This window comes from Leguminivora glycinivorella, chromosome 25, assembly GCF_023078275.1.
Source record: "Leguminivora glycinivorella isolate SPB_JAAS2020 chromosome 25, LegGlyc_1.1, whole genome shotgun sequence".
Classification (NCBI taxonomy): Eukaryota; Metazoa; Arthropoda; class Insecta; order Lepidoptera; family Tortricidae; genus Leguminivora; species Leguminivora glycinivorella.
In genome coordinates this window covers 8794412-8821134 of record NC_062995.1, presented here as the reverse complement: position 1 = coordinate 8821134, position 26723 = coordinate 8794412, and the positions used below count along the sequence as shown (strand labels likewise).

The following is a 26723-nucleotide window of genomic DNA, read 5'->3' as shown; positions in this document are numbered from 1 at the left end:
TAACATTAATACATATCTTATAAATTACTTTAATTATAAAAAGAAACAACCCGGGAATAGCAAATTCGTTTTTAAGTAATAAAAAAGGTTTTTATTCCAGATTCCCAAAACAAGACGTTGAAAGGGAAAAATGGCGTAAGATTATAGCTGAGGAGCGGAGAGAAGATTTACCCACACAAATCTTTGAAAGAAATTACGTAGAATAATAAATTAATGTCATCATTCAATTCTTCTTTGTTTTAATAGCTACTTAATTCATATTCTCCAAGTGCACCATCCCTCACACACACGGCACCACATACAATCCCTCAACTGTTTACCTTCACATAATCGCTACACATACACTCACTACACGCACACACACACACACACACACACGTATGTTATATATATATATATATACATACATACGTTTGTCAAAAATGCCCTTTTTCTAGCACCCTGTATGTTTTTTCCAAAATCTGTAAATGCCATTTTTCATAAATTTGAAATTGATGGATGGTCCCCTTAGACTATTTTCATGTAGGACTACGGGATCTCATACCGGCCTTACTGACCCGCTATCAAAATACACCCTGTATAAGTCCTCATAGTAAAAATTAAAAAAAATTAAATGCACTTTTACTAAGTTTTGAAAATAAAATGAAGTCTTCTTTCAGCAAAATATGCTATCTACGATATTTAAGGTACTTTCCCTCCATGTGGCATCGCCGTGGGACACCCTGTATATACCTCAGTTGACTCTATTTAATAATGCAAACATTGCAAAACGTGGAGATATTGATCAGTTGCAATTTTCCCCCAGTCCAAATTGTCCCGCCGTACCTTATATATTTTTTTGTTTGAGATAATATCAATAAAAATATCATACAGTAAAAACTCATTTTTTTTCGCTTAAAATACGCAAAATCTCGAAAAATGTTATACCAAACGTTTTGTTCCTTAAGAAATTTTCTATCTAATAGGATTTTTAAAACAGTTTTTCGCAAAAATACCGCAAATTTCCTCATTCTCGCCTTTCATCTCATAGCGCGACTCCCATGATGCCTCTGTCCATCCTCGTTCCCAATGTAAAAATGGCGTTTAGATTGTTGCAGCGCGAACGAAATTAAACTTATGTTGGTTGCAATAAGACGTAGATTTGTTTAAAAATATGCACACCTGCGATCTGCGGTAATAAAATTTTATGGCTTTCGCGATGATCACATTCATTAATGTCATAACCGCCAATTGCTTGCATTTGAAATTGAACTTTAAGTACTAAGAAATAACGTTGTTTTTGTAAAAAATTAAAGTAGTTTTTACTACATTGCGAAGTTTTCGTTTGTCAACTAGACGCACACATTTGCAACTTGGCGATCGGACACTTTTGAGTGTCGAATTTGTAGGTGATAGTGTATCTTGGTAGTTTAGATCGATGCTGCGTTATCATAATAATTAAACTGATTTGACTAGTACGGAAGTAGCCAATTAAGTCATGTTGCCCCTACTGGTATTTGTAGGAACAAATAAAAAAAAAGCCAACGATTGAGATTGACAAGGTGTTACTTAGTGAACTAACGGTATTTTAACCAGCATATTATACAATTTGGGAAAAATCTTAATAGCGCGTTTTAGAAATTCCTTTCAGAGGGATAAGCGACATCTAGTGAGTGATTCAGACACTACTCTCACAAGGACCTGCCTAAGGCCGAAAGTACATTATCATAATGTTTATCATAGAAATATGAGCATAGGTCTGTATGTCTCCCTTTTTCCCTAACGTAAACAAAAAGGACGGCAAAACATATTTGTCCCTGCTGGTATTGGCAGGAACAGTAAAAAAATCAGTACGAAACATATAGACATCAGGTTCCACTTTATTAACTATAGGGATTTTATCTAGCGTGTTATAAAATTTGGAAAAAATCTTAATAGCGCGTTTTAGAAATTCCTTTCCGAGGGATAAGCGACATCTAGCGAGTATTTCAGGAGCTACTTTCACACGGCACGGTACTGTAGGTACTGAAATGATAAATGTTTGACATGTGATAAATTAATGGATTTGATTTAGTTTAACATAACAAAACCACGTCAATTCGTCGCTCCGTTTTGCCGTGAAAGACGGACAAACAAACAGACACGCACAATTTCCCATAGATTACAATTAATTTTCCTCGTGTTGGTGTGACTGTGATGGAAGATTTTGTGTTTCACTCGGTGGCAATATTTGTTTAGCCTTCGAGCCTTCGAACCCTCGCAGCGCCCGAAATTCACTTTTAGTTTCACTCGCTACGCTCATGATGCAATATTGGAATCAATTGCTTGCTCGGGTATCAATATTAGCACGTGCGGTTATACAACAACTTTGCCCCCCTGTGAAACAAATAACTAAGGTACAGCGGGGCAAATCTCGACTGGGGGGCAATTGTAACTAATCAATTTTTTCCATTATTACACTATGATATTGAGTTCTACGTGTATTGCAAACACGCCTACCATATATAACCGGTGGACACTATTTAATAATGCAAACATTATAAAACATGGAAAAAATGGACCAATTACTTTTTTGCTCGTCTGCGCAACTAACGTGTCTTACTCTAACTAAATTCATTTTTTGCACCTACTGGTATTTGCAGGAACAATATAAAAAATCTCGAACAAAACACATTGATATTCGACACCAAGCGATATTCGATATTTTAACCAGCGTATTATACAATTTAGAAAAAATCTTAATAGCGCGTTTTAGAAATTCCGTTCCGAGGGATAAGCGTCATCTAGTGACTTATTCAGGAACTACTTAAATCTTAATAGCGCGTTTTAGAAATTCCGTTCCGAGGGATAAGCGACATCTAGTGACTTATTCAGGAACTACTTTCACACGGCACTGCCTGGTAGGGCACTGTCCAATGCTGACTGGTAGAATTTAACTTTAAATTTAAATGATGATTTTAAGTCATAAGTGTTGTGATTTTTGGCTCTCTTGCGTCACATATTCGTGTTTGGTTTGGCTTGTCTAAACGTAAGTGCAAGTTATTTGTAGTGACACCTAGCGCCAATCACACGTGAAATAGCGAACATATCATTACCACTGCTCGACACTAGGTGCCAACAGTGTTGCGTGTGCCAAAAATGTAATATTCAAACAGTTTACAACTTATATTACAAGCCGAAGGAATTAAAAACAGAGTACTGATTAACACTATTGTAATATTAGCTAAAAATTGTTGAACATTACACTTTTTGTTCGTCGCGACATATATTGACAAGTAGCAGTAGCAGTACTGATAATTTACGCTAGTTGACGCGTGGCTGACGCTAGATGTCACTACAAATAACTTGCATTTACTGATGTATGGAGTTATTGGAGTTACAACTCTTCCCTTACTTATTCCTGTATCCTGTATCGTCTAAACCGCAGTATGAATATTGCTGTATTTTATTTATTCACGTATCTTCATTTTGACTTTTTGTATACCTTTGTAAATAATTTACCTACGACGATGTATAAATAATGCAAATAAATGAATACGAATAATTAAACTATTCGGTTGCCCCTACTGGCATTTGTAGGAATAATTTTAAAAACTCACAGAAAACTAAGCGCACAGCGCGGTAACTATTTTTTTTTTTTTTTTTGTGATTTGGAAATTCTTTGAGTCGGGCGGGTTAAACGCCCTTTACTCTTTACGGTAGGCTTGTGTCGTTCACGAACTATGAACTGTTAGGAATAAAATCCCATCAATGACCGAAATGAACTGAATCTTTCCGTGGTCTGAGAATCGGTCTTTGGTCATTTAGTTCAGTATAGGATCGGCGAGCGCGAGCGATTTGGATCGAGAACGAATGTGTGACTGCGCCGACCGAGAGCGAGAGCTACTTAGCAGAGCAACAAAAAAAGTCAAGTTTTCATATTAAACTTCGGTTACTTACAACCTTTCGGCCCGGAATGTTACTATCTGTGGACTATTCGTATCATTTTGACACTATTCGGTCCCATTCGTTCTGATCTTTCCGACCGCAGTGGTCGCTGGTCTGGCTGAACTAAATGAGCAAAAGACCTAAAAGAGCGAACTAGTTCGTGGGAGCGATTGAACGAGATCGGAGCGCTCCGATCAACGAACGAAACGGCACAAGCCTACTTTACGGGACGGGGCGCCTATACACCTGGGTGTATAGGGCAACGGTAACTATCAGGATTCTATCCAGCGTATTATACAATTTCGGAAAAATCTTAATAGCGCGTTTTAGAAATTCCGTTCTGAGGGATAAGCGACATCTAGTGAGTGATTCAAGTACTACTTACACACCCCTCTTGGTAGGAAGGTCAGATGGCAATAATGGCGTGCTTGATAAGAGATAACGCAAGGAAGGGATTACCCTTCCGTGCGCCTTCATATTATTTCGGTATACTATTTCAAGCCATATAATAATACTAGCTTTTGCCCGCGACTTCGCTTGCGTCGGAAAGAGACAAAAAGTAGCCTATGTCACTCTCCATCCCTTCAACTATCTTCACTTAAAACTCACGTCAATTCGTCGCTCCGTTTTGACGTGAGAGAAGAACAAACAGACACACACACTTTCTCATTTATAATATTAGTATATGGATATGAGTATACGTTTTTGTACATAATCCAAAATTAAATTGTGAACTTTTGTAAGGGTTTCAAGTTCAAAAACATAACAAATTTGACAACCGACCTGGCATAGCGGGTAGTGAATAGTGACCCTACCTGCTATGCTAAGCCGCGGTCCTGAGTTCGGATCCCGGTACGGGCATTTATTTGTGAAATGAGCTCAGGTATATTTTGTTCCCGAGTCATGGACATTTTCTATGTACATATCAAGTACATATATAAGTAATTAAACATATCGTTGACAGAGTACCCACAACACAAGCCTTCTTGAGCTTACCGTGGGCACATCTCGGACACTGGCGATCAAATATATGAAAGTGGCGCGTTCCTAGCACACAGTCTAAGCTCGTGTAGGTGAACGCGTACTATGCTTGTATGAGTGAAATATGACAGGTCGACTGTTTGCGTTTTTGACAGGCGGTAACTGTGAGGTAGCCGAGAGGGGGTGGGCGGCACTTTCAGCGGGGAGAGGGAGTGGCCATACTGTACGATAGTACTCTTTATTATACTGCGCCGTGGGACTCGGTCAATCTGTGTATGAAGTCCTATAATATTTATATAACTACAAAAACGACGGGGTTTTATACGTTTGACGTGTATGGCCGTCTGTCTGTGTGTGTGTCTGTCTGTGGCATCGTAGCTCCCGAACGGATGAAACGATTTAGTTTTTATTTGGAAAGTCGAGTTAGTCGGGAGTGTTCTTAGCCATGTTTCATGAAAATCGGTCCACTATGCGGTCGGGGTTTTTTTCAAAACTTTAATTTTGTGGTTAGGTTATATTAATTTAAATGCTTCTAGGACTCAGGATTCATTGGAAAATTGTAATATATTGCGAATGCCTCACTGGAACTCCATTCCGATATTGTGTTGAATAAAAAAAGGTATTTTTTAAATCATTTATTACAAATACGGCCTTAATATTAACTTAAAACTAACTTAAACCATTCTTCTTGGAAACTTAACATACTCAGGTGTCTTCTGACCAGAATATTATTAAAAGATAGCACAGTGTGTGCACAGGTTTTGCAACCCTTTTCCAGGCACAGTACGTTTTATATACCACATACGCGATATACACTCTAATCACTGCACTTCATGGTACAAATTAGATTGCAATCTCCTTAAAATATATCGCCAAAACATTACTATTTGGTATAAAACTTTCTAGACTGGCGTGGCCTGTAAAAGGGTTAAATAGTTACCTCTAATAATGTATATAGATTGAATATAGGTCAATACCACATCCCGGACACTGGCGATCAAATATATGAAAGAGGCGCGTTCCTAGCACACAGTCTAAGCTCGTGTAGGTGAACGCGTACCATGCTTGTATGAGCGAGATATGACAGGTCGACTGGTCGCGGTGACAGGCGGTAACTGTGAGGTAACCGAGAGGGGTGGGCGGCACTTTCAGCGGGGAGCGGGAGTGTCCGAGGCGTGCCAGCAGGAACACAACACTATGAGTAGGGTCTGGCTATGGTCTTCTGAAAGCCGGAGGTACTTCCCCAGTTGGCCTACCTTGACATGATAGTGTTTTTTTTGGGAATTAGGTTTAATTCTACAGTAAAAGTGGTACAACGACCTATATACACCCTGCAGATTATTAGAGACAACTTAACAATCTGTATGTATACTGCTTCATTAAAATATTTGGTCTCATTTCCATTTTACTGGGATACCTCCATTGCTTGCTGCGGACCATCTGTAAAAAAAAACATTTCTATTAATAAATTATAGTTAAAAAAAAACTGAAAAAAAAACATGCTTTAATAGCAATTACACTAAAAACCTAATCATGATCAAAGTCAAGCCGCTTTGAAACAGAGTCGATTGGAAATAAGTTTTTCACAAAAATTTAATTTTTAGCACAAGCTTTTATCGCCGACTGTACCTTTCTTTCAACAGTCATCTACTGCTCTCCGAGACGTTTCTAAAACCCCTTACTCGATGGGGATACGACGTTTCATAACAGACTTTTCTGCTCCATCATCAGATCATCTCCATGATACCATAACATTGCATTGTCACGTGATTTACATGTGTGCAAAATTTCAGCTCAATCGGAAACCGGAAAGTGGGTCAAATTTAGCTTCTACGTTTTGACCCAAACACAGATCAATACAACAAGATGGCCCTTACAGGGCGACTCGCGGTCACCAAGCATACGACAAATCAGGTTTATAAAAGTTTGAACGCGTGCGACACCGATCAGTAGCGCCCAAGTATACGACCCGCTAACAGTGTCCGTGTCCGCTCGGGAAAAAATCTTAAATAATCAATTTTGGTTGCAAACAATGGTCTCTTACAGCATAAAGTGGTGTGGCAAGTCTTCTAACACTTCTACATGTAAAAAAGATGGAACAACATTCCACAGTTAAGTCAAATTAATTATTTTGTTGAATATTGTTTATTGTCCGCGGAGTTCATTTATACTGGTCAATATGGTTGTGCTGAGCGGCGCCGAGGCGCGTCCATCCCTCTTTACCGAGTTAACAATGTGATATGCTATCCCTTTCACGTAAACGACTAGGCATGGGGCCATGTTAGTTTATGTCTGTTGCGGGAACTTCGTACTGCCGTTCGTACCATGTGCTACCATTTTATGAAATATAAAAGAAAGCAGATTTGTAATAGTGAATAATTATCTAGAATCTGTAGAGTCTGTAGTGGTATTTAGTTCATTGATTAGTTTAGAATATTTAGTTGGTTATTTAACTTAGTAAACGTAAGTAAAAATGCACAGTTTAGTTATTAGTTACTAGAATGATTTTTATTGAGATGCTATCACAATTATCATCCTCCTTGCGTTATCCCGGCATCGGCATTCGCCACGGCTCATGGGAGCCTGGGGTCCGCTTTGGAAACTACTACCAAGGTTTGGCGTAGGCACTAGTTTTATGAAAGCGACTGCCATCTGACCTTCCAACCCGAAGGGTAACTAGGCCTTATTATAATTTAGAATATTATAATTTGTTGCAAAACAAATTCACCACAGTACTGGTACCGGTACCATTGTCTATAATAGACATGTCCCATTCCATCCCTACTGCTAATCATAAAGGCGCGCCATTATTTGAAACGACCAATGGCAGCACCGTGCGCGCCCGCCTCACCCCGCAAGGATTGGTGATTTGCGTCTCGAACAATATCGCTTGCATTTGGCTTCTAGTGGGGTGTTCTGTGGACCCAAACTAACATACTAACAAGGCAAGTTGAATAAAAGCTTGTAAAAACGAGGGGAGGCCTTTGCCCAGCAGTGGGACAATGAAAAGCTAATAAGTCATTTGCGGCTTTCCATTCACAAGGAATCCAGTGCCAATGTTGATAATTAGGTATTTCAATAAGACATATGTAACTCCGTATAGACAGTTACAGTCTAAGAAAAAAATGTACCTCAGAACCTTATAGAAAAAGGTACGGTGGCCTAGGTGGCGTTACACCTTTGGGGGACGCTCGGCTAGATGGCGCTAATATTAATATTTGACATTTTAACACATATGGCAGTCTACATATAATATCTGGCATATCTCTTGACACAGGCTTAAAACTTTTGAACCTCAGTTTTGACAATTAGGACCATAATCTTAGCTTGATATGTGTTAAAATGTCAAATATTAATATTAGCGCCATCTAGCTCAGCGTAGCCCAAAGGTGTAATGCCATATAGGTCACCGTACCTTTTTCTGTATGGTACTGAGGTACGTTTTTTTCTTAAACTTTATCTGTCTAGATGGAGTTATGAAGCGCTGGTGGCCTAGCGGTAAGAGCGTGCGACTTTCGATCCGGAGGTCGCAGGTTCGAACCCCGGCTCGTACCAATGAGTTCTTCGGAACTTTTGTGCGAAATGTCATTTGATATTTGTCAGTCGCTTTTCGATGAAGGAAAACATCGTGAGGAAACCGGACTAATTCCAACAAGGCCTAGTTACCCTCCGGGTTGGAAGGTCAGATGGCAGTCGCTTTCGTAAAACTAGTGCCTATGCCAAATCTTGGGATTAGTTGTCAAAGCGGACCCCAGGCTCCCATGAGCCGTGGCAAATGCCGGGACAACGCAAGGAGGATGATGTCTAGATGGAGTTATATATGTCATTGAACATGAGGTTTAAAAGTTTTAAGCTTGTGTCGAGAGATGGCAGTCTATGCACTGTGATTACACATTTTACTTTGAGAGTAACTTTGGTACAGAGTATAGGTATACTGACCGCCTGATCCGTCATCGAACATGAACTCATCCTGGTATTCCTTGAGGAACTGTTCCGAGCGATGCTCGTCCAAGAACAGAGAGTACACCTTCATCACGTCTTCCATGCTGACCTGTTAAATTAATTATTACCTCAGACGAAGGATACTATAGACTTGACGCAAGCGTACACCCGTAAGGGACAGATATAGAATAATGGAGCGAATTTAAGAATCACTTTAAAAATGGCTGACAGTTTACCATAAACAACCTACGTAATTTGGGCGGATAATAAGCTTGACAAGCCACGTCCTTATTGTTTGCCACAAACTCGTTTGTGGCAGCGGCGGAAAAGTGAAACTATGACAAAGACAAAAAATAACATTTTGCTCTCTGTCACTCTTATTATAATTTGTATGTGACCATCTCGTTCGGTAGTGGTATTATTATTTGGCTGTCTAGTCTATAGTATCCTTTGTTTAAGATTATTACATTAATAACCTAACCTAACCACAAAATTGAAAAAAAAACCCCCGGCCGCGACATAGTACACCGATTTTCATGAAACATGACTAAGAACGCTCCCGACTAACTCCGCTTTCAGACAAAAAAACTAAATCCAAATCGGTTCATCCGTTCGGGAGCTACGATGCCACAGACAGACACACATACAGACAGACAGACAAAAATGGGTAAATCCATTTTGCTATAAGGTTGATTATCTTTTAGATCATATTATATTTTGTATGTATTCAACCAAAATAGATTTACCCAGGTTTGAAGTTAAGCGACACAAATATATGAAAGAGGCGCGTTCCTAGCACAGACTAAGCTCGTGTAGGTGAACGCGTACCATGCTTGTATGAGTGAAACAGGTCGACTGTTCGCGTTTTTGACCGGTGGTAACTGTGAGGTAACCGAGAGGGGGTGGGCAGCACTTTCAGCGGGGAGCGGGAGTGGCCATATTATACTGTGCTAAAACTGTCAAGGTCTTACTTGACATTTATAACTCGGTCACCTTCCTTCTTTTCGTACCGAAGAGATTTTTTAAATAGAAAATTGTCAGTGTCACTTGACATTTGACATACGTCATACCTCAGTCGCCTTCCTCCTTTTAGCGACCAGCGAAGCCGTGGTGATGAGCTGTATGGCGTACCGGAGCGAAGTCTCGGTGGCTAGACGGGCTAACACTGTCAACGCATCGCTTGACATTTGACAATCTTCTTCTTCGCATCTGAGAAAAAAAAATTTGGTATTAAAATTTTATGGTGGATATCAGAATAGGAAGCCAGATGAGTCATAGTTCGTCGCGATTTTTGAGTCTCACGCGTTCGAATTCAGAAAATAGTCACTGAAAATAATAGGCAAGTCACCGTTTTCAACCGGTATTTTAGTGACAAAATCCCGTATGCGAGATTCAAAAATCGTCCTCAAAATACGCAATGTTATTGTTATTTAGGTTTGATTATTATACTCTGTCAAACAAGTATGTCAGTAAATAAGAACAAAGAAAACTATATGCATCCTTTTCTTTAGGGTGCTAGAAAAAAGGATACCTATAGTTTTCTTTGTTCTTATTTACTGACAGATTTGTTTGACAGAGTAAAGCAGATCAATTTTAAAGTGGAAACTATGTCTCGGGTGAGAGGTGAGACTTGAACTCCCAGACCTCCTAGGCTGCCAGAAAACTGCATTTTTTAACCTAAGTTTATGATTGTGTTCATTCAGATTATTAATTAGCTGATAATCATAATCATAATCATAATCATAATATTTATTAATAATACAAATTACAAGTCACATAATTTTATACAGCAGTTACATAAAGATTAAGATCCTTCTACGACATATGGTAGGTTATTTTATTAATATATTATATCCTAGGTTTTTCATTAAAGAACTCTTTGTGGTCATAGAACGCTTGCTCGACTAACCACTGTTTTAACTTGTATTTAAACACTGCTGCGCTATTAACGGCTACTATTGCATCCGGAAGACAATTGTATACCCGTGGGCCCAATATGTGAATAAGCCTATCCGACTTGGCCAGCTTGTGCGGCACGGGGGCGAGCCTGCGGGCGGCGCGGCCGCGGCGCGCGGGGTAGCGGCGCGCGGCCGCGTGAGCTGGCTCCGCCGGGGCGCTATCTGCTTGCGAGCGTGCATATATTGCAGCTTCAAATATTAGCATCGACGGCAAGGTTAAGATGCCAAGGGCTTGGAAGTGAGGTTTCGCCGATTCTGTTTGGGTGATTCGGACTATGGCCCGTACGGCGCGCTTTTGTAGCCGAAATACTCGTTCCCAGTCTGCGGCTCGGGCCCACATCTCGGTCCCGTATTGAAGATGTGCATGCACCGATGCAAAATAGCAGGCTCTCAGCATATCGCGGGGCAATAACCGAGCGAGACGTTTAAGCGCGAAGCATGCCGCTGCCAGCTTGTGACACACCTTGTCAATGTGGTCCGCCCATGTCAATGCCCTGTCTAGTTCGAAGCCTAGAAAAGTTGAGCTCGTAGCTTGCTCGATATTAAGCCCATTGGTGTGCACAAATATGGGTCTCGTTTCCTTTCCCGAGAGATCGAAGTGGACAAAGTGCGTTTTCCGTATGTTTAAGGTGAGGCCATTTTTGTTGAACCACTCGGAAAGTAGTGCGGCAGTAATATTCAGTTGGTTGCTAAGTGCGTCACAGCTCTCACCAGTAACCACCACAGCTACGTCGTCCGCATACATGAATGTCTCACCGCTGTGCACTGCCTCTGGTAGGTCGTTCAGCAGCAGCGAGAACAGTATGTTGGAGACGGACGATCCTTGCGCTACGCCTATGTGTGTTCGAACCGGGTCTGATCGTAGTCGTCCCCGTCTGCCACCACGACCTGAGTTCTATTGCGCAACATGTCTATCATGAGACTCAGTGCTCGGTCATCGAAGCCGTAGTGGCGAAGCTTATCTTCTAGGACTCCATGATCTGCCAAGTCGAAGGCTTTAGACAGATCACAGCAGATTACTGCGACCTGTTTTTTGGTTTCTCGGGCCTCTAAGATACGGCGCACGACCGCACGTGTTAGCGCTGTCGTTGATCGACCTTTGCGATACGCATATTGTTGCTCAGAGAGTGCATCGGTCGATTCGAGGAAGTCTGTTATCCTCGCGCTGAGACCATATTCAAAGATTTTAGCCAGGACGGGGATAATCGCTACCGGTCGGTATGCGTCCATATCTTCTCTCTTGCCTTTGCCTTTGTACAGTGGCGCTATCCGACTCTCTTTTAGAGCTTCCGGAAATACTCCCTCGCGAATACACCTATTGTACGCGATCGCCAGGATCGGTGCTAGATCCGCAGCTACCGCTCTGAGCATAACTACCGAAATATCAAAAATGTCTCTCGTTGTTTTATTTGCAACACCTGACATGATAATGGTAAATACATCACCCGGCGAAAACGGCTTCAATCGGATGCACCGATCGGCAGGAGGGCGGGCAGCGCGCAGGGCGCCGAGCGCGGCGGCGCGCGCGGCGGGCTGCGCGCTGCACGCCGCCGCCGCCTCCGCGAATCTACAATTAATTGAATCTGCAGCATCCTTCTTGCTAAGAAACGGATTACCAGCAGGGTCTCTAATAACGTCCGTGAACTCAAGCAGTTCGCGGGCCGCTTTACCTTTTTCTTGGTTAATCACGCTCCACATGGACTTTACGGTATTTTTGGATGTTTGTATTTTGTTTATGTAGTGCGAGGATTTTTTTAAATATAATAGTTTGGAATATTTGTTATTCATGTCGCCTATTAATTTGGAAATCGTATTGTTGTCGGGCACTAGTTTTCCGATTTCAGTAATATCAAATAGTAATTTTTTATATTGATAGAGTTCATCTGTCACCCAAGAATCTTTTTTACAATTGTTAATTACAACAATGGGAAAACATGTTTCAAATTTATTTTTAATAATATTTATTATAGACATAATCAAATTTTGGATCGACGTTTCGCTCCGCTGTAAAATCTCTCTCCAGTCCACGCTTTGTATAGCTGAGGTAAAGCTAGCGTAGTTGCGAGGCGAGTATATCCGACCCCGGCGGGGCGGCGCGGGCGGCGCAGACTGGCGGCGCAGCGCGGCGCGCACGGCGAGGTGGTCGCTGAGCAGCGTGGTCACCGGCGCCGTGCGGACCGCACCGCGCGCACCGTTCCAATACACATGGTCTAAGTTGGTGGCGGTCGCGCTTGTGATTCTAGTGGGAAAATTCACTTCGTTTTTAAAGTCGTGGGAGTTGAGAAGGTCAGTCAACTTTTTCAATGCTAAACCAGAATTACCCATATTATCGATATTAGTGTCTCCTACTATAATACAATCTCTGTCGAGTTCTGATATTTTGTCAAGCAAGCGTTCCAAGTACCATAGGAATTCATTGTTACTGACTTTACAATTAGATCGGTATAAACATATTACAGTTAAATTTGAATCTAAAAGATCTACTGCGGAAATTTCACAATAGCGTTTTTCGGATAGAGCGGTTAAATCACGATTTTCAATTGCTAATATATTTTCACGTACATATAGACATGAGCCTCCGTGCTCGTTATCCGCTCGGCAAAAACTAGATACTAACTTGAAATCTTCGATGTGAACGTAATTTAATTTGCTCTCGGTCAACCAATGTTCTGTTAGGCCTAGTACATCACAAGCTAGGTCGTTTTGTAGCAAAAGCTCAAGTCGTTGCGTTTTATTGTCTATGGCCCGGATGTTTTGATGGCATATAATTATATCCTGCGAGGTTGGTTTACCTCGCCGTGGTTTGGTTTTATACGTCTGTGTTGGTGACGGCGGCTGCAACGGCGGCGCTGGTTGAGCGGCGGCGCTGCTGGCGGGAGGGGGCGCGCCCGGCGCGCCCGGCGCTGGCTCGAAACCATTCGCTTATCACTGTCCCAGATGGCCAGATATCGGGGGACATGATTTCCTCGAACTTGCTGCTCGACACTGTTATCGCAAACGATGCGTAATGGTCATGTTTTAGATGTAATTTGTGGACAGTACTGTTAGCATACCCAGTTTTGCGCGCTATGTATGAACGGATCGCATCCGGTGTAGTGCTAGTCTTAAAAAAGCAGGCATGTATTTTTTAACTCTTTCTGTGGTTTGCACTTCGACGTCCATAGGGCCGGTTCCTGTGACGGCAATCCGTTTCGGTTTCTGTGTCATACGACCATTTTTATATGTAACAGTCCGAAATTCGTCGTTCATTACTGTAGTGTTGCTCTCGAGGGTTGAGACGTCAGGTTCTCGTGATCTGTTTGCGCTGGCAGCGCTTGGTTTTCTTATAATTCCGCTAAGCACAGCGGCTGAACTAATACTCGTATTTGGGTCCGGATTAATACTTGCCGTTCGGCTTGCCTCGGGTGTTGTGACGTGCATTAGTGATCCGTCGGCGCTTGAGGCGCTTGACTCGATTCTAACTCCGCTGAGCGCAGCGCTTGAGTTGATATTTGGGTCCGGATTAATACCTGCCGTTCGGCTTGACTCGGGAGTTGTGACGTCATGCACTGGTAATCCATCTGCGCTTGCGGCGCTTGATGTCATTGGGTCTGGAATAATACTCGAAGGTCGGCTCACCTCGGGCGTCTTCGTGACTTTTGGTGTCCGTAATCCGCCAGCAGCTTTAGCGCTTGACTTTTTCGTGGCGCTTTTGATATTCGCAGTGGTAGCGACGGCCTTCAGACGTGCTTGACGCATAGGACGCTGGCGCTGCAGCGCTGACTGGGCTGGTGGAGTAGTATAGGCGGTGATAGACTTACGGTTTTTCGCTGACGTACCCTCCAAACTCGATTTCTGGCTATTTATTGTTTCTGTTTGCTTCAGAATTATGTCGTTTTGCTCGCTTATTTTCATTTCTAGCGCACTTAAGCGATTTGTCACTGAGTTTAGTATTTGTCGCAGCTCACTGATAGAGCTTTCAAGCGCCTTAAAAGGCATTTTAATTAGGTTAATTTAATTATTTTGCCGAGAGGCGATCTGACGTGCGAGGGTGTCAAGTACCCACGATATTAGTATTTACAGGTCTTTGTGGACATAAGTTTGTGTAGGCACTATAATAGCTCTATCCAACAGATCAAGAGGTATTCCCTAGGGCTTTTGTAAGTGGAGCCCCAAATGTTATTTCCGTCTCTGATGTAGGCACGGAGTAAATCTTCTTCTTATCATAAGTTCTAAACTAAATAATATTTTGCCAATATCGAGGGGTAGCTTAGTAAATACATACATACATACAATCACGCCTGTTTCCCATAAAGGGGTAGGCAGAGCATATGAAATGAAACTACTAAAATTACAGTGCCACCCTTGGCAAATAAGGGGTTGAAAGAAAACGTAACTGTGACATTGCAGTGACAGGTTGCCAGCCTCTCGCCTACGCCACAATTTACCCCATTTTATTTTTTTGCTTAGTAAATATATACCTGATATTAAGTATCTCCTTCAAATCCTTGTGATCGTAGGGCTGAGTAGGTACAATAATGGCTCTGTCCAGCAGATCCAGTGGTATTCCATGGGGGCTCTTGTAAGTGGTGCCCCGGATGCGAGTGATGCCCCGGTTGGTTGCCATGATGACCACGGGGGCCGTTTCCGATTCCAGGGCTCGATTCAGGAATGAGAAGCATTCAATATCCAGCATGTGGGCCTGGGAGCAAATATACATTAATAATACAAATACAAGTGTCCTGAGTCACTGAGGCACTGGTCCCACCGGAGCTAGTAAGCTATGAGCTATCGGCTATTGAATTGAATCATTTATTGAATTGAATTGAATCATTTTGACGACCGGTCTGGCGCAATCGGTAGTGACCCTGCCTGCTGGTCCCGGGTTCGAATCCCGGTAAGGGCATTTATTTGTGTGATGAGCACAGATATTTGTTCCTGAGTTATGGATGTTTTCTATGTATATAAGTATTTATATATTAAATATATCGTTGTCTGAGTACCCACAACACAAGCCTTCTTGAGCTTACCGTGGGCCTCAGTCAATCTGTGTAAGAATGTCCTATAACATTTATTTATTTATTTTACTGCCTCGCTTCTGACGGTAATATTGAAAACCTACTGGAACATTTTTATTGGCACATAAAATACACAAAAACATAATCAAAGGACGTTTCATAATAGAGTTCCTATGACTACCTTTCTGCTCCATCATCAGATCAGCTCCATGATACTACATTGCATTGTCACGTGATTTACATCATCATCCTCCTTGCGTTATCCCGGCATTTGCCACGGCTCATGGGAGCCTGGGGTCCGCTTTGACAACTAATCCCAAGATTTGGCGTAGGCACTAGTTTTACGAAAGCGACTGCCATCTGACCTTCCAACCCGAAGGGTAAACTAGACCTTATTGGAATTAGTCCGGTTTCCTCACGATGTTTTCCTTCACCGAAAAGCGACTGGCAAATATCAAATGAAATTTCGCACATAAGTTCCGGAAAACTCATTGGTGCGAGCCGGGGTTCGAACCCGCGACCTCCGGAACGAAAGTCGCATGCACTTACCGCTAGGCTACCAGCGCTTCGCGTGTCACGTGATTTAAATATGTGTGTAAAATTTCAGATCAATCAGAAACCGGGAAGTGGATCAAATTTAGCTTCTACGTTTTGACCCACACTAACAAGGCAAGTTAAACAAAAGCTTGTAAAAAGCATGTTTTAAGGGTATACTCTTAGGTTGACACGTTCGTTTTTCGTCACGTTCCTAAATTTGTCCGATTCTGCTTTCGTCAGCCATTCTTTATTCATCACAATAGTCGATGGTTGTACGCGCCAGTTGACGGTACTGTCAGAATCCCAGGAACCCATAAATAACTCACATACGTTTGTTGTTAACCATAGTCTTTAATGCACTGATTTTTGTACTTAATGCAATTACACGTGTTGAATAAATAATCTGGGTCGCGCGAGTGCGCATATTTGCGTAAAGACATTGCTACAGTATTATGCTATACCTACGCTGTACGATAGCTAGATCGTACAATGGTCTTTCTCAACTATGATCAATTTCGTTGTTCATCTTTATCTTATTCCGTGTCGTTATTTACTTGTCATAATCTTTTTTCGGCATGTTCGCTGTTAAATCTATGGTTTTCGTGTTTTTTCGTAGTCTTAGGTCGGTAACAACTTAGAATATGACCAAATACGAAATGACGAAAAACGATTGACAGACTAAATTGACGATTGAAGAATGGCTGACGAAAGCAGAATCGAATGATATTCCGCTTTGTGTGGTAGGGCACAGCACAGCGGATATCGTCTCGCTCGAATCTAGAGCAGAGCCCAACTGGGGAAGTACCTCCGCCTTACAGAAGACCGCAGCCAAATAGCACTAGACCCTACTCATAGTGTTGTGTTCCTGTCGGTGAGTAAGGCTGCCAGAGCTCAACGAGGGTGCGGTGTGCTGATGACGGGAGGACTTACGGAACTAACTTGTTCCGTCTATTGTCCTTTGAGTCGTCGGCAACCCGAACCCTTCTTGGAACTTGTACACTCCTTTTGGCTGTGTACATAACACAGCAAAAGGGAATGTACAGGTTTCTAATGGGGTGGCAACGCGCATGTGACACTGTTTGAGTTGCAAATTTAGGAACGTGACGAAAAGCGAACGTGTCAACCCAAGAGTATACCGTAATAATTACCTCGTCAATGAAGAGTACTCCGGGGATCATCTCAGCCTTCCCTTCCTCGCGCCATTCCGCCACTTTGCTGTTAATCTGCTCTCGGATCTCAGACTTGATCTCACCGGTGTCACCTGAGAAAATAATTAATCGTTTTATAAAGTTACTAGCATTTGCCCTCGCGTTAGAAAGAGACAAAGTAGCCTATGTCACTCTCCATCCCTTCAAATATCTCCACTTAAAAAATCACGACAATTCGTCGCTCCGTTTTGCCGTGAAAGACGGACAAACAAACAGACACACACCCTTTCCCAATTATAATATTAGTATGGACTAGCATTTTCCATCGGCTTCGTTAGACTTAAATTCGAAAAATGCGGAATGCTTCATACTAACTTCCACCCCCCATTTTAGGGAAGTGGGGAGATAGAACGAAACAAAATGTAGCCTATGTCACTCTCCATCCCTTCAACTATCTCCACTTAAAAAATCACGACAATTCGTCGCTCCGTTTTGCCGTGAAAGACGGAGAAACAAACAGACACACACACTTTCCATTCACAATATTAGTATGGATTGTTTAATCTTACGCACGAGAAGCGTTTGACCTGCTCGAAACCGGTTTTCCTTCCGTTATTCTGATTGTATTTGTTATTTAGACAAAAATGAACCTTATCAGTAACCCTTTCAATCTGCATCATAAAATACGGCACGTTATTTTTTGTCACATTTTGATCGGTTCGAGTCCCGACTGAGGCAAGCGATTTTTCATAAATCCTTCAATGCAGAATTTATTGTTTTTAAAAACAAAGGAAAGTCTCCCTTACACAAAATGTGCTATTTACAATATTTAAGGTAGTTGCCATCCATGTGGTATTCGATTTTTCCACACTGTATATCGTTGTCTGAGTACCCACAACACAAGCCTTCTTGAGATTACCGTGGGCCTCAGTCAATCTGTGTAAAAACATTCTTTGATATTTAATATTTATATTTTATTGTTGTAAACTTACCGGAGAACAGTGCGAGGAACCCATGAGTGCGAGAGTTGATCACGTCCACCTCGTGTAAAGTCACCGTATGGACGACTTCTTTACGTTTTTGAAGCTCGCCTTCTGGGCACTGCACGAATCGCGCTTGCTGGCCTGAGGATTATAAAAATGTTACAATCATGTGGTCATATTAAGCCACTAGCAAAGACAATAGAGTATTATAGAGAGTCACTGTCAAAGTAAAATGTGTAATCACAGTGCATAGACTGCCATCTCTCGACACAGGCTTGAAACTTTTGAACCTCAGTTTTGACAATTTGGGCCCATATTCTTAGCTTGATATGTTTTAAAATGTCAAATATTAATATTAGTGCCATCTAGCTGAGCGTACCCCAAAGGTGTAATGCCATCTAGACCACCGTACCTTTTACTGTATGGTACTGAGGTATGCTTTTTTCTTAGACTTTATCTGTCTATACGGAGTTATACATGTCTTTGGCCACTAGTAATTAGGCATGTGGCAAACATGGCCAGATGAAAAAGAAAACATATATTCATGAATAGATTACCGCAAGCTGAGAGGTCCAAAGCTCAAGACAAAAAAAGAATGCTATTTAAGGGGCTCCACACGGTTTTCATCTATTTTTGACTTCAAATTTATGAAACAGTTTGCAGTAGGTAGGCAAGTAACTTTTTTGAAGATGACAAAACGTGTTATCTCCGAAAGGGCTTTTTATGGATTTGAACCTTAATATCTTGATAGTTGCTTTTTAACTACACTGAGACTATAGCGCGTGCCGTGGAGACTACTATAGACTGGGAGCTAGCCGCTGTGAATAATAGAAACAAAGGCTTTTGTTTAACAGATTACGGCAAAAGCCAAAAACCCATCTCAGAAAACTCATACTATACACACATCTCATAAGAGCTTAGAGCAGCGTATTTCAGACTGTGGGGCGTGCCCCCCAAGGGGGGCATGAAATTCCGCAACATATACAGGGTGAAACATGGGTCGTAAACAGAAATATGTTTTTCTTACTGTCTAACTTTAGCTTAAACATGTGGACGATATGAGGGGCAGAAATATGTACACATTGTTAGTTAATTATTTATTTTAAAAATGTTGTTAAATTACCGAGTCTCATGGTCACCCTAATTGCTACGTTAAACTGTCATAGACCTAGATAACATTCATCATCTAACCTCTTTGTATTGGCTGGTAAGAACCAAAAAAAAATATTTATTGACAATGGCAAATTCAAAAGTCATAACATAGCATAACATCAAGCAACGAATTTTTATTGAAAAGTAATAATTCTCGTTTACAATGCCGCCTGCGTATCCTTATACTTTTATTGAACGTTACGATATGATAAGATTTTACGCTCAAACTAATAGTACAGAGCAAACAAGACAAGCATTTAGCGAACGTTACCCAGAGTCACCAGTCCCGACACACAACCTGATTCGCAGTATGATTCATAATCTCCGGCAGTACGGACAGTTTACTGTTCCAGCGCACGCGCAGGCCAGAGGAGGGCAGATTATTCGTCCGGAATACTTGCACAGGCGGATACGGAACTTCTTTAATAGAAATCCACAAGCGAGTACTAGACAAGCTGCCAGACGCTTTCGTGTAAACCAAATGTACGTGTGGCGTTTGCTTAATGCGTCTGGCCAACACCCGTTTCATTTTCAGCCCGTACAGGATCTCGTGTTAGCAGATTACGCGAAAAGGGTAGAATTTTGTCGGTGGTTGTTGCAAAACCAAGATACAAACATCTTATGGACCGACGAAGCGACATTTACGAGGATCGGACTTTTCAACCAACACAATGAACATTGGTGGAGCGAACACAACCCACACGTTGTGCGAAAGAATGCGTATCAGGTGAGGTTCAGTGTGAATGTCTGGGCGGGTATCATCAATAATACAGTGATTGGCCCTCACTTTATTGAAGGGCGTCAGAATGGGGCGAACTATCTCCGTTTCCTACAGCAGGTACTCCCCGAATTGCTAGAAGGAGTGCCTGAGGAGGATTTAGTGAACTTACATTATCAGCAAGATGGAGCACCTGCTCATTTTCAACGTGACGTCCGTAATTACTTGGATAACGAATACCCTGAGCGCTGGATAGGCCGAAATGGACCCATACAATGGCCACCGCGTAGTCCTGACTTGACGCCTTTGGACTTTTACCTATGGGGTGAGATCAAGAGAAGGGTTTATGAACAGGTATCCGATACAGTGGCAGAGCTGCGTATTAAAATTATAGCCGCTTTTAATGAAGTAAAAGCCGACCAATTCGTGCTGAGGAGGGTCAAAGACAACCACCGAAGACGGGCACAGTTGTGTAATGAATTAGGAGGCGATCATTTTGAACAGTTATTAAAGTACGTGTAAAATTAGCGATCTTTTTTTTTTTTCAAAATAAAATATGATAACAACCAATGCCAAGTGTGTTTACATTAAGTGCATAATGTAGGTTCTTGGCATACACAGATGATCTTGTTTGAGAGTCTAAGTAGGTACTCGATTGATAAAATAAATCTACATAACAGTAATTTTAAGTACATGCACTTAAAGCTACAGTCTAGTCCCGGATAGGGTGACCATAAGGTTGGTGTTTTTCCTATTTTAAATGAATATCAAATAAGTTTTATTGTTTGCTTAAAGAGTTAATGCAATGAATTTGCCTTAAAACACTGCAATAGAAACAAAAATTACTGTTCACGACCCATGTTTCACCCTGTATAATAGAAACAAAGGCTTTTGTTTAACAGATTAAGGCAAAAGCAAAAAAAACATCTCAGAAAATGTATACTATACTGTTTACCTGTGGCATCGTATTCTGTCACAGTTTCATTTTCTTTCAACCCCTTACTTACCAAGAGTGGCACTGAAGCTTTAGTAGTTTCATGTGCTCTGCCTACCCCTTTGTGGGATACAGGCGTGATTGTATGTATGTATGTACCTGTGGCATCGTAGTCCCTGGCGCGAGCAAAGCTGCGTCCCAGTTTGTTGATCTTGCCTGTCGCCTTGTCTATGGTTATCACGTCTCCGGCTTGCACCTGACATAGACAATATATGTTAATAGAGAAACCAAACATAGTCTTACATACCTATACAATAAAATTAAAATATACTCTGTCAAACAAGCCTGTCAGTAAATAAGAACTAACAAAACTATAGGTATCCTTTTCTCTAGCACCCTAAAGAAAGGGATGCATATAGTTTTCTTTGTTCTTATTTACTGACAGACTTGTTTGACAGAGTATATTTGCGCCTTTCTCATTGTCTGTCACGTCATTTGATATTTGCCAGTCGCTTTTCGGTGAAGGAAAACATTGTGAGGAAACCGGACTAATTCCAATAAGGTCTAGTTTACCCTTCGGCACATCTCGGACACTGGCGATCAAATATATGAAAGAGGAGCGTTATTAGCACACAGTCTAAGCTCGTGTAGGTGAACGCGTACTATTCTTGTATGAGTGAGATATGACAGGTCGACTGTTCGCGTTTTTGACAGGCGGTAACTGTGAGGTAACCGAGAGGCGGTGGGCGGCACTTCCAGCGGGGAGCGGGAGTGGCCATAGTGTCCGCTAGTACTCTTTATTATACTGCGCCTTCGGGTTGGAAGGTCGGGTTGGAAGGTCAGATGGCAGTCCTCAACTGTGCGTTTCTCCAGAAACTTCCTGCCCCGCACAGCTAAACTGTGGAAAATTTCCTGGTATTTCCGGACCGATACGACCTTCAAATCTTCAAGAAAAGAGCGTACACCCATCTTAAAGGCCGGCAACGCACCTCTGGTGTTTCGGATCTCCATGGGCGGCGGTGATCGCTTACCATCAGGCGACCTGTCTGCTCGTTTGCCTCCTATCCCATAAAAAAAACTAGTGCCCACGCCAAATCTTGGGATTAGTTGTCAAAGCAGACCCCAGGCTCCCATGAGCCGTGGCAAATGCCTGGATGACGCAAGGAGGATGACTGAGGTTGTCATCTGAGCATTTCTTTTTTTTTTGCCAATAAAAAAATTTTGATTGTTTTAGGAAATTTTAGTTCAATGGTACTGGCAACGCGCATGTTCAACTCACTGTTTGAAAAAAGTTCCAGGCGTCCATAGGTTTTTGTTGACCGCTTTACATCAGGCGGGCCGTATGCAACATTTGCCACCGACGTAGGTATAAAATAAAAAAATCGATGGGACAATTTTTTTAAATCTTGGGATTAGTTGTCAAAGCAGACCCCAGGCTCCCATGAGCCGTGGCAAATGCCTGGACGACGCTGAGGATGACTGAGGTTGTCATGTATATTTATTTACCTTTTCTTTAAGCATGGAGTCGATCATCTTGGCCCCCATATCGTAGTTGGTTTCCATGTCGGTAGTCTTGAGCGTGAGGCGGCCGACGCGGGCGGAGCCCCCCGCCGCCCGGTCCACGACCACTTCTACTACTTCGCCTTCGATGATTTCGGACTCCTCCCTGGATGAAACAAGTTTTTTGTTATATAACCTGGCATAAGGTTGCAAAAAAACGTTTTTTTTCTGGCTTGAAAAAAAAACTGTTTTTTTCTGGAGTGTTTTTTTTTCTAAAGTAATAGCAAACATACATGTAATTCATGTAAATAAATGAGAGCAGACAAAAAATTTTGTTGTTGATTTGACCCATATCACGTGTGATTTAAACGTTATTATTGGCAGTTTAGTGAGGTACAGTTTATTGATATATATACTCGTATATGTTTCAGAACATAGTTACACGGCTATGCGCGCCAAGCTGACGTCAGAAGTAGTCAGAACGGCGTGTCTATGTAGAATCTATTTAATGCTTAATTTCTTGAGGTGTAGTTTTCTTTGCTATAGGTACAGTTTAGGTACAGTTATTTGGTGTAACTTTTGTGACTATTCAGCACAGACCAACCCCTATAGACACCCATTACAAGACGACTCGCGGTCGCCAGCCTTCCTAGTATTTGCACTGATATAAGCGCGGGCGCTCGCCGTGCCCGATCAGTAGCGACCAAGTAACAGACCCGAAAGCAGCGCGTGTTTTTCGCAGTAAAAAAATTTAAAAAGGGTATTTTGATGTCTTAAAGATGTCCACCTGTAGTGTGAAATGGTGTGGAAAGGTAACAAGAAGCTCAAATTTAAAAACAGACGTCATTACATTCCACATAAAAGTCATATTTATAATTTATTCAGAGCCGGCATAGGTCAACTTACATTGGCCACTTACGCGTCAGTAGAGGGACAGTCCCTTTCATCTGGCGCGACTGCCCGCCGTCCTTGAAACGGCCAATCACAGCGCGCTTAACACATTCCCCGCCCGCTCCTCGCACCCCAAACACTGGTGACTCGTATCGCGAACAAAATATACAAGATTGCTACTCTATAGGAGGTTCTCTGTGCTATTCAGACATCTCTCACGCCATCCTGATGGACACTGAGTTAGTCGGGAGTGTTCATAGCCATGTTTCATGAAAATCGGTCCACTATATCGCGGTCAGGGTTTTTTCAAAATTTTAATTTTGTGGTTAGGTTTTTTCCAAGCTTTCGGGCGCAAAATTCATGATTAAAATCTTATTTCTTTTGACTACATTGCTGTTTTGAAAATTATAGTTTTTTAACTATATCTATATACTGTTAATTTTTTAACCCTCGAGGCAAAAACGAAGGGGTGTTATAAGTTTGACGTGTCTGTCTGTGTGTATGTCTGTCTGTCTGTCTGTGTGTGTGTCTGTCTGTGGCATCGTAGCTCTCGAACGGATGAACCGATTTTGATTTAGTTTTTTTTGCATGACAGCTGAGTTAGTCGGGAGTGTTCTTAGCCATGTTTCATGAAAATCGGTCCACTGTCGCGGTTGGGGTTTTTTTTATGGCAAACAATCAAACGGATGTGTCTGGTGGTTACTGCCCATACATAAACTCATAATAGATCATCGATCTCATCATAGACGGACCGTTTAACTGTGCAAGACAGGTATTTCTAGCTTTTTCAGTCCAGTGCAATATTATATCAGTATTTGAGTATCTGGTCAGATTTCTAATATCTAAATAAATATGTAGATTTAAATCTGAATGTACTCACTTAATTCTGATGCCGATAGACTTCCTGATGGCTTGAGTCAGGGCTTCAGTCTTGCTCATTTCCAGAGAATAGATCTCAGATCCTAAAAGTAAATAAACACTTACCCCCTTATTCATAAACATACTCTAAAGTTATCAAGCTGATAAAGTTTGTTTGTCCTTTTCTATCACACCAATACGTCGGAAAGGGACAAACAATCTTCATCGGCTTGATAATTTTAGAGTATATTTATGAATAAGAAGGTTAATAGTTCCAAAAGTATGTAACTGTGTGAAAAGTGAAATCAGCTATAGAGCCACAGAACTATATTTGGATAGAAGAAAAAAGTTCATCTATTTGTATGGCGGCCGAGCGTGTCAGATTTTGTACTGAAGTTGTTACTTGCCTGTGATTGAAAATATGTCTCAGGTCCTTGAGTGTTCATAATTTTTGTGCTGTAGTAATGAAATATTACGTAACAATAGTTATTTGTTTTACAAGGGGGCAAAGTAGTTGTTTAACCGCACGTGCCAATATTGATACCTGAGCAAGCGAAAGATTCCAATATTGAACCGCGAGCGTAGCGAGTGGTTCAAAAAGTGGAATCTTGAGCGTTGTGAGGGTATCAAGGCACGAAGGTTAAACAAACTTTGCCACCGAGTGAAACACAAAATTTTTCACCACAACACGAACAAAATACTGACTATAAAACATCAAAATCAAATCCGTCAATTTATTCAATATTTATGATTCAAAATCATCATTTATAGGTAAAATCTAGCAGCCAGATTAAGACATCGAGTTAAAATTTGTATGAAATTACTTTGCCCCCTTGTGGATAAAATGCCATTTTGCTATCTGTTTTCGAATAGCAAAGTAAGCCTTTAACAGTTGGTGTGGTGAAAAGCATTTTTTTACGTTTGTGGACTTCAACTTACAAAAATTGACACCCGAAAGCTGCAAGCTGTGAGTAAAGACTGAGAACTCAGTGGATTTCACCAAGTTCGTTTGACACGCTATGTAGGTATGTTTGTTTGATCTTAGGTATATATAGTATTTAGAACTATGTTTTTCAGTACAGATGATGGCTTTTGTCCGCACTAGCGCACAAAGTGGTTCATTTTTTGTCAGATTGAAACTTCAGAGGGCTATATGTACTGAAAAATGTCGTATGATACACTTGCGAAAAAGAAATTCGTAAGTAGTGTCAATTTAAAATCCAAACCTACAAACTTTTTGAGAATTATACACTCTGTCAAACATACTTTGCCATTCAATTATATGCTGTAGTGAATGTATTCATAGTTATCTTACCTGCCATGCTGGTGAAGGGTGTATCGGGCCCCAGTGCCTGTGCCAGGCCCATGGCGATGGCTGTCTTGCCAGTGCCAGGCTGGCCGGCCAGCAGCACAGCTCTGCCAGCTATTTTACCTATTGTTTTAAGAAAAAATGGTTTAACAGTAAAATTGATTACTGATATTTTTTAATTTTACATTCAATCAGTAAGGAATATTCGTAATATTAGAATTATAGTAATATACTTTTGATAAAGAAAACAGAAATGGGAATCTATAAACTTAATTAATATTACCATGGTAGAGAGAGAGAGAGGTTGACCAAGTTTATTATTGAAATGTAGATTGCAGTTAATCAATATGCAACCTGTTACCATAGCAACAGCAATTCAATACCTTCTCGAATCATCTGCAAAACGACGCCAGCAGCCTTCCTGGCTGTCTTCTGTCCCACCATGCCCTGAGACACGGCACGGGGCTCCAAGGAATCATCGAGCCCTAAGCCTCGAATATGAGAGTGTGCCCCTATACGCTCTATGCGCGTTATGGAGCGCACTTCTTGCACTTGCGCTGCTGCTAGGGACTGAAATAAGACATATTCATTGTAGTTTTCTTTAGAATTACAATTTATTACAGGTTTTTAGAAGATAACCTAAAACTGCGCTTTTACCATGTTATTACAATAAATGTTATAGAGAACATTTAAATTACTAATTACATACTTTATAATAATATCAATACTTACAGCCATATTTCACACTACTTTGATACGTGGAATTATAGGTAAATTACGCGAAATCTTAGGAAATTCGGCAGAGCCGCACTTCTAAACAATTTGTTTGACAAGTGTGTTTTAAAAAAAATGCTCAATGCGCAGCTACGACGCTGTTTAAGACATAGAAAAAAACATTCAATATTTTCT

The 26723-nt window shown here is 41.4% G+C and overlaps 1 protein-coding gene across 1 annotated transcript; it reads right to left on the bottom strand.

The window, feature by feature from the left end:
- Nucleotides 1-5652: 5652 nt before the first annotated feature.
- Nucleotides 5653-26679, bottom strand: LOC125239401 (ruvB-like 2). Its single transcript, XM_048146971.1, has 12 exons — nucleotides 26547-26679; nucleotides 26198-26384; nucleotides 25821-25937; nucleotides 24528-24609; nucleotides 22763-22922; nucleotides 21416-21512; nucleotides 18462-18593; nucleotides 17470-17582; nucleotides 15248-15468; nucleotides 9900-10038; nucleotides 8827-8938; nucleotides 5653-6327 (listed from the first exon to the last, which is right to left on the bottom strand). The coding sequence occupies exons 1-12, from the start codon at nucleotides 26550-26552 to the stop codon at nucleotides 6293-6295; spliced, it is 1401 nt and encodes a 466-aa protein (XP_048002928.1). The 5' UTR covers nucleotides 26553-26679; the 3' UTR covers nucleotides 5653-6292.
- Nucleotides 26680-26723: the final 44 nt, after the last annotated feature.

Coding starts and splice junctions, on each gene's coding strand:
- LOC125239401 (XM_048146971.1), bottom strand. Junction 22,923..24,527: donor TCTATCGGCATCAGAATTAA/GTGAGTACATTC, acceptor TGTTTCATCCAG/GGAGGAGTCCGAAATCATCG. Junction 21,513..22,762: donor ACTCCATGCTTAAAGAAAAG/GTAAATAAATAT, acceptor TGTCTATGTCAG/GTGCAAGCCGGAGACGTGAT.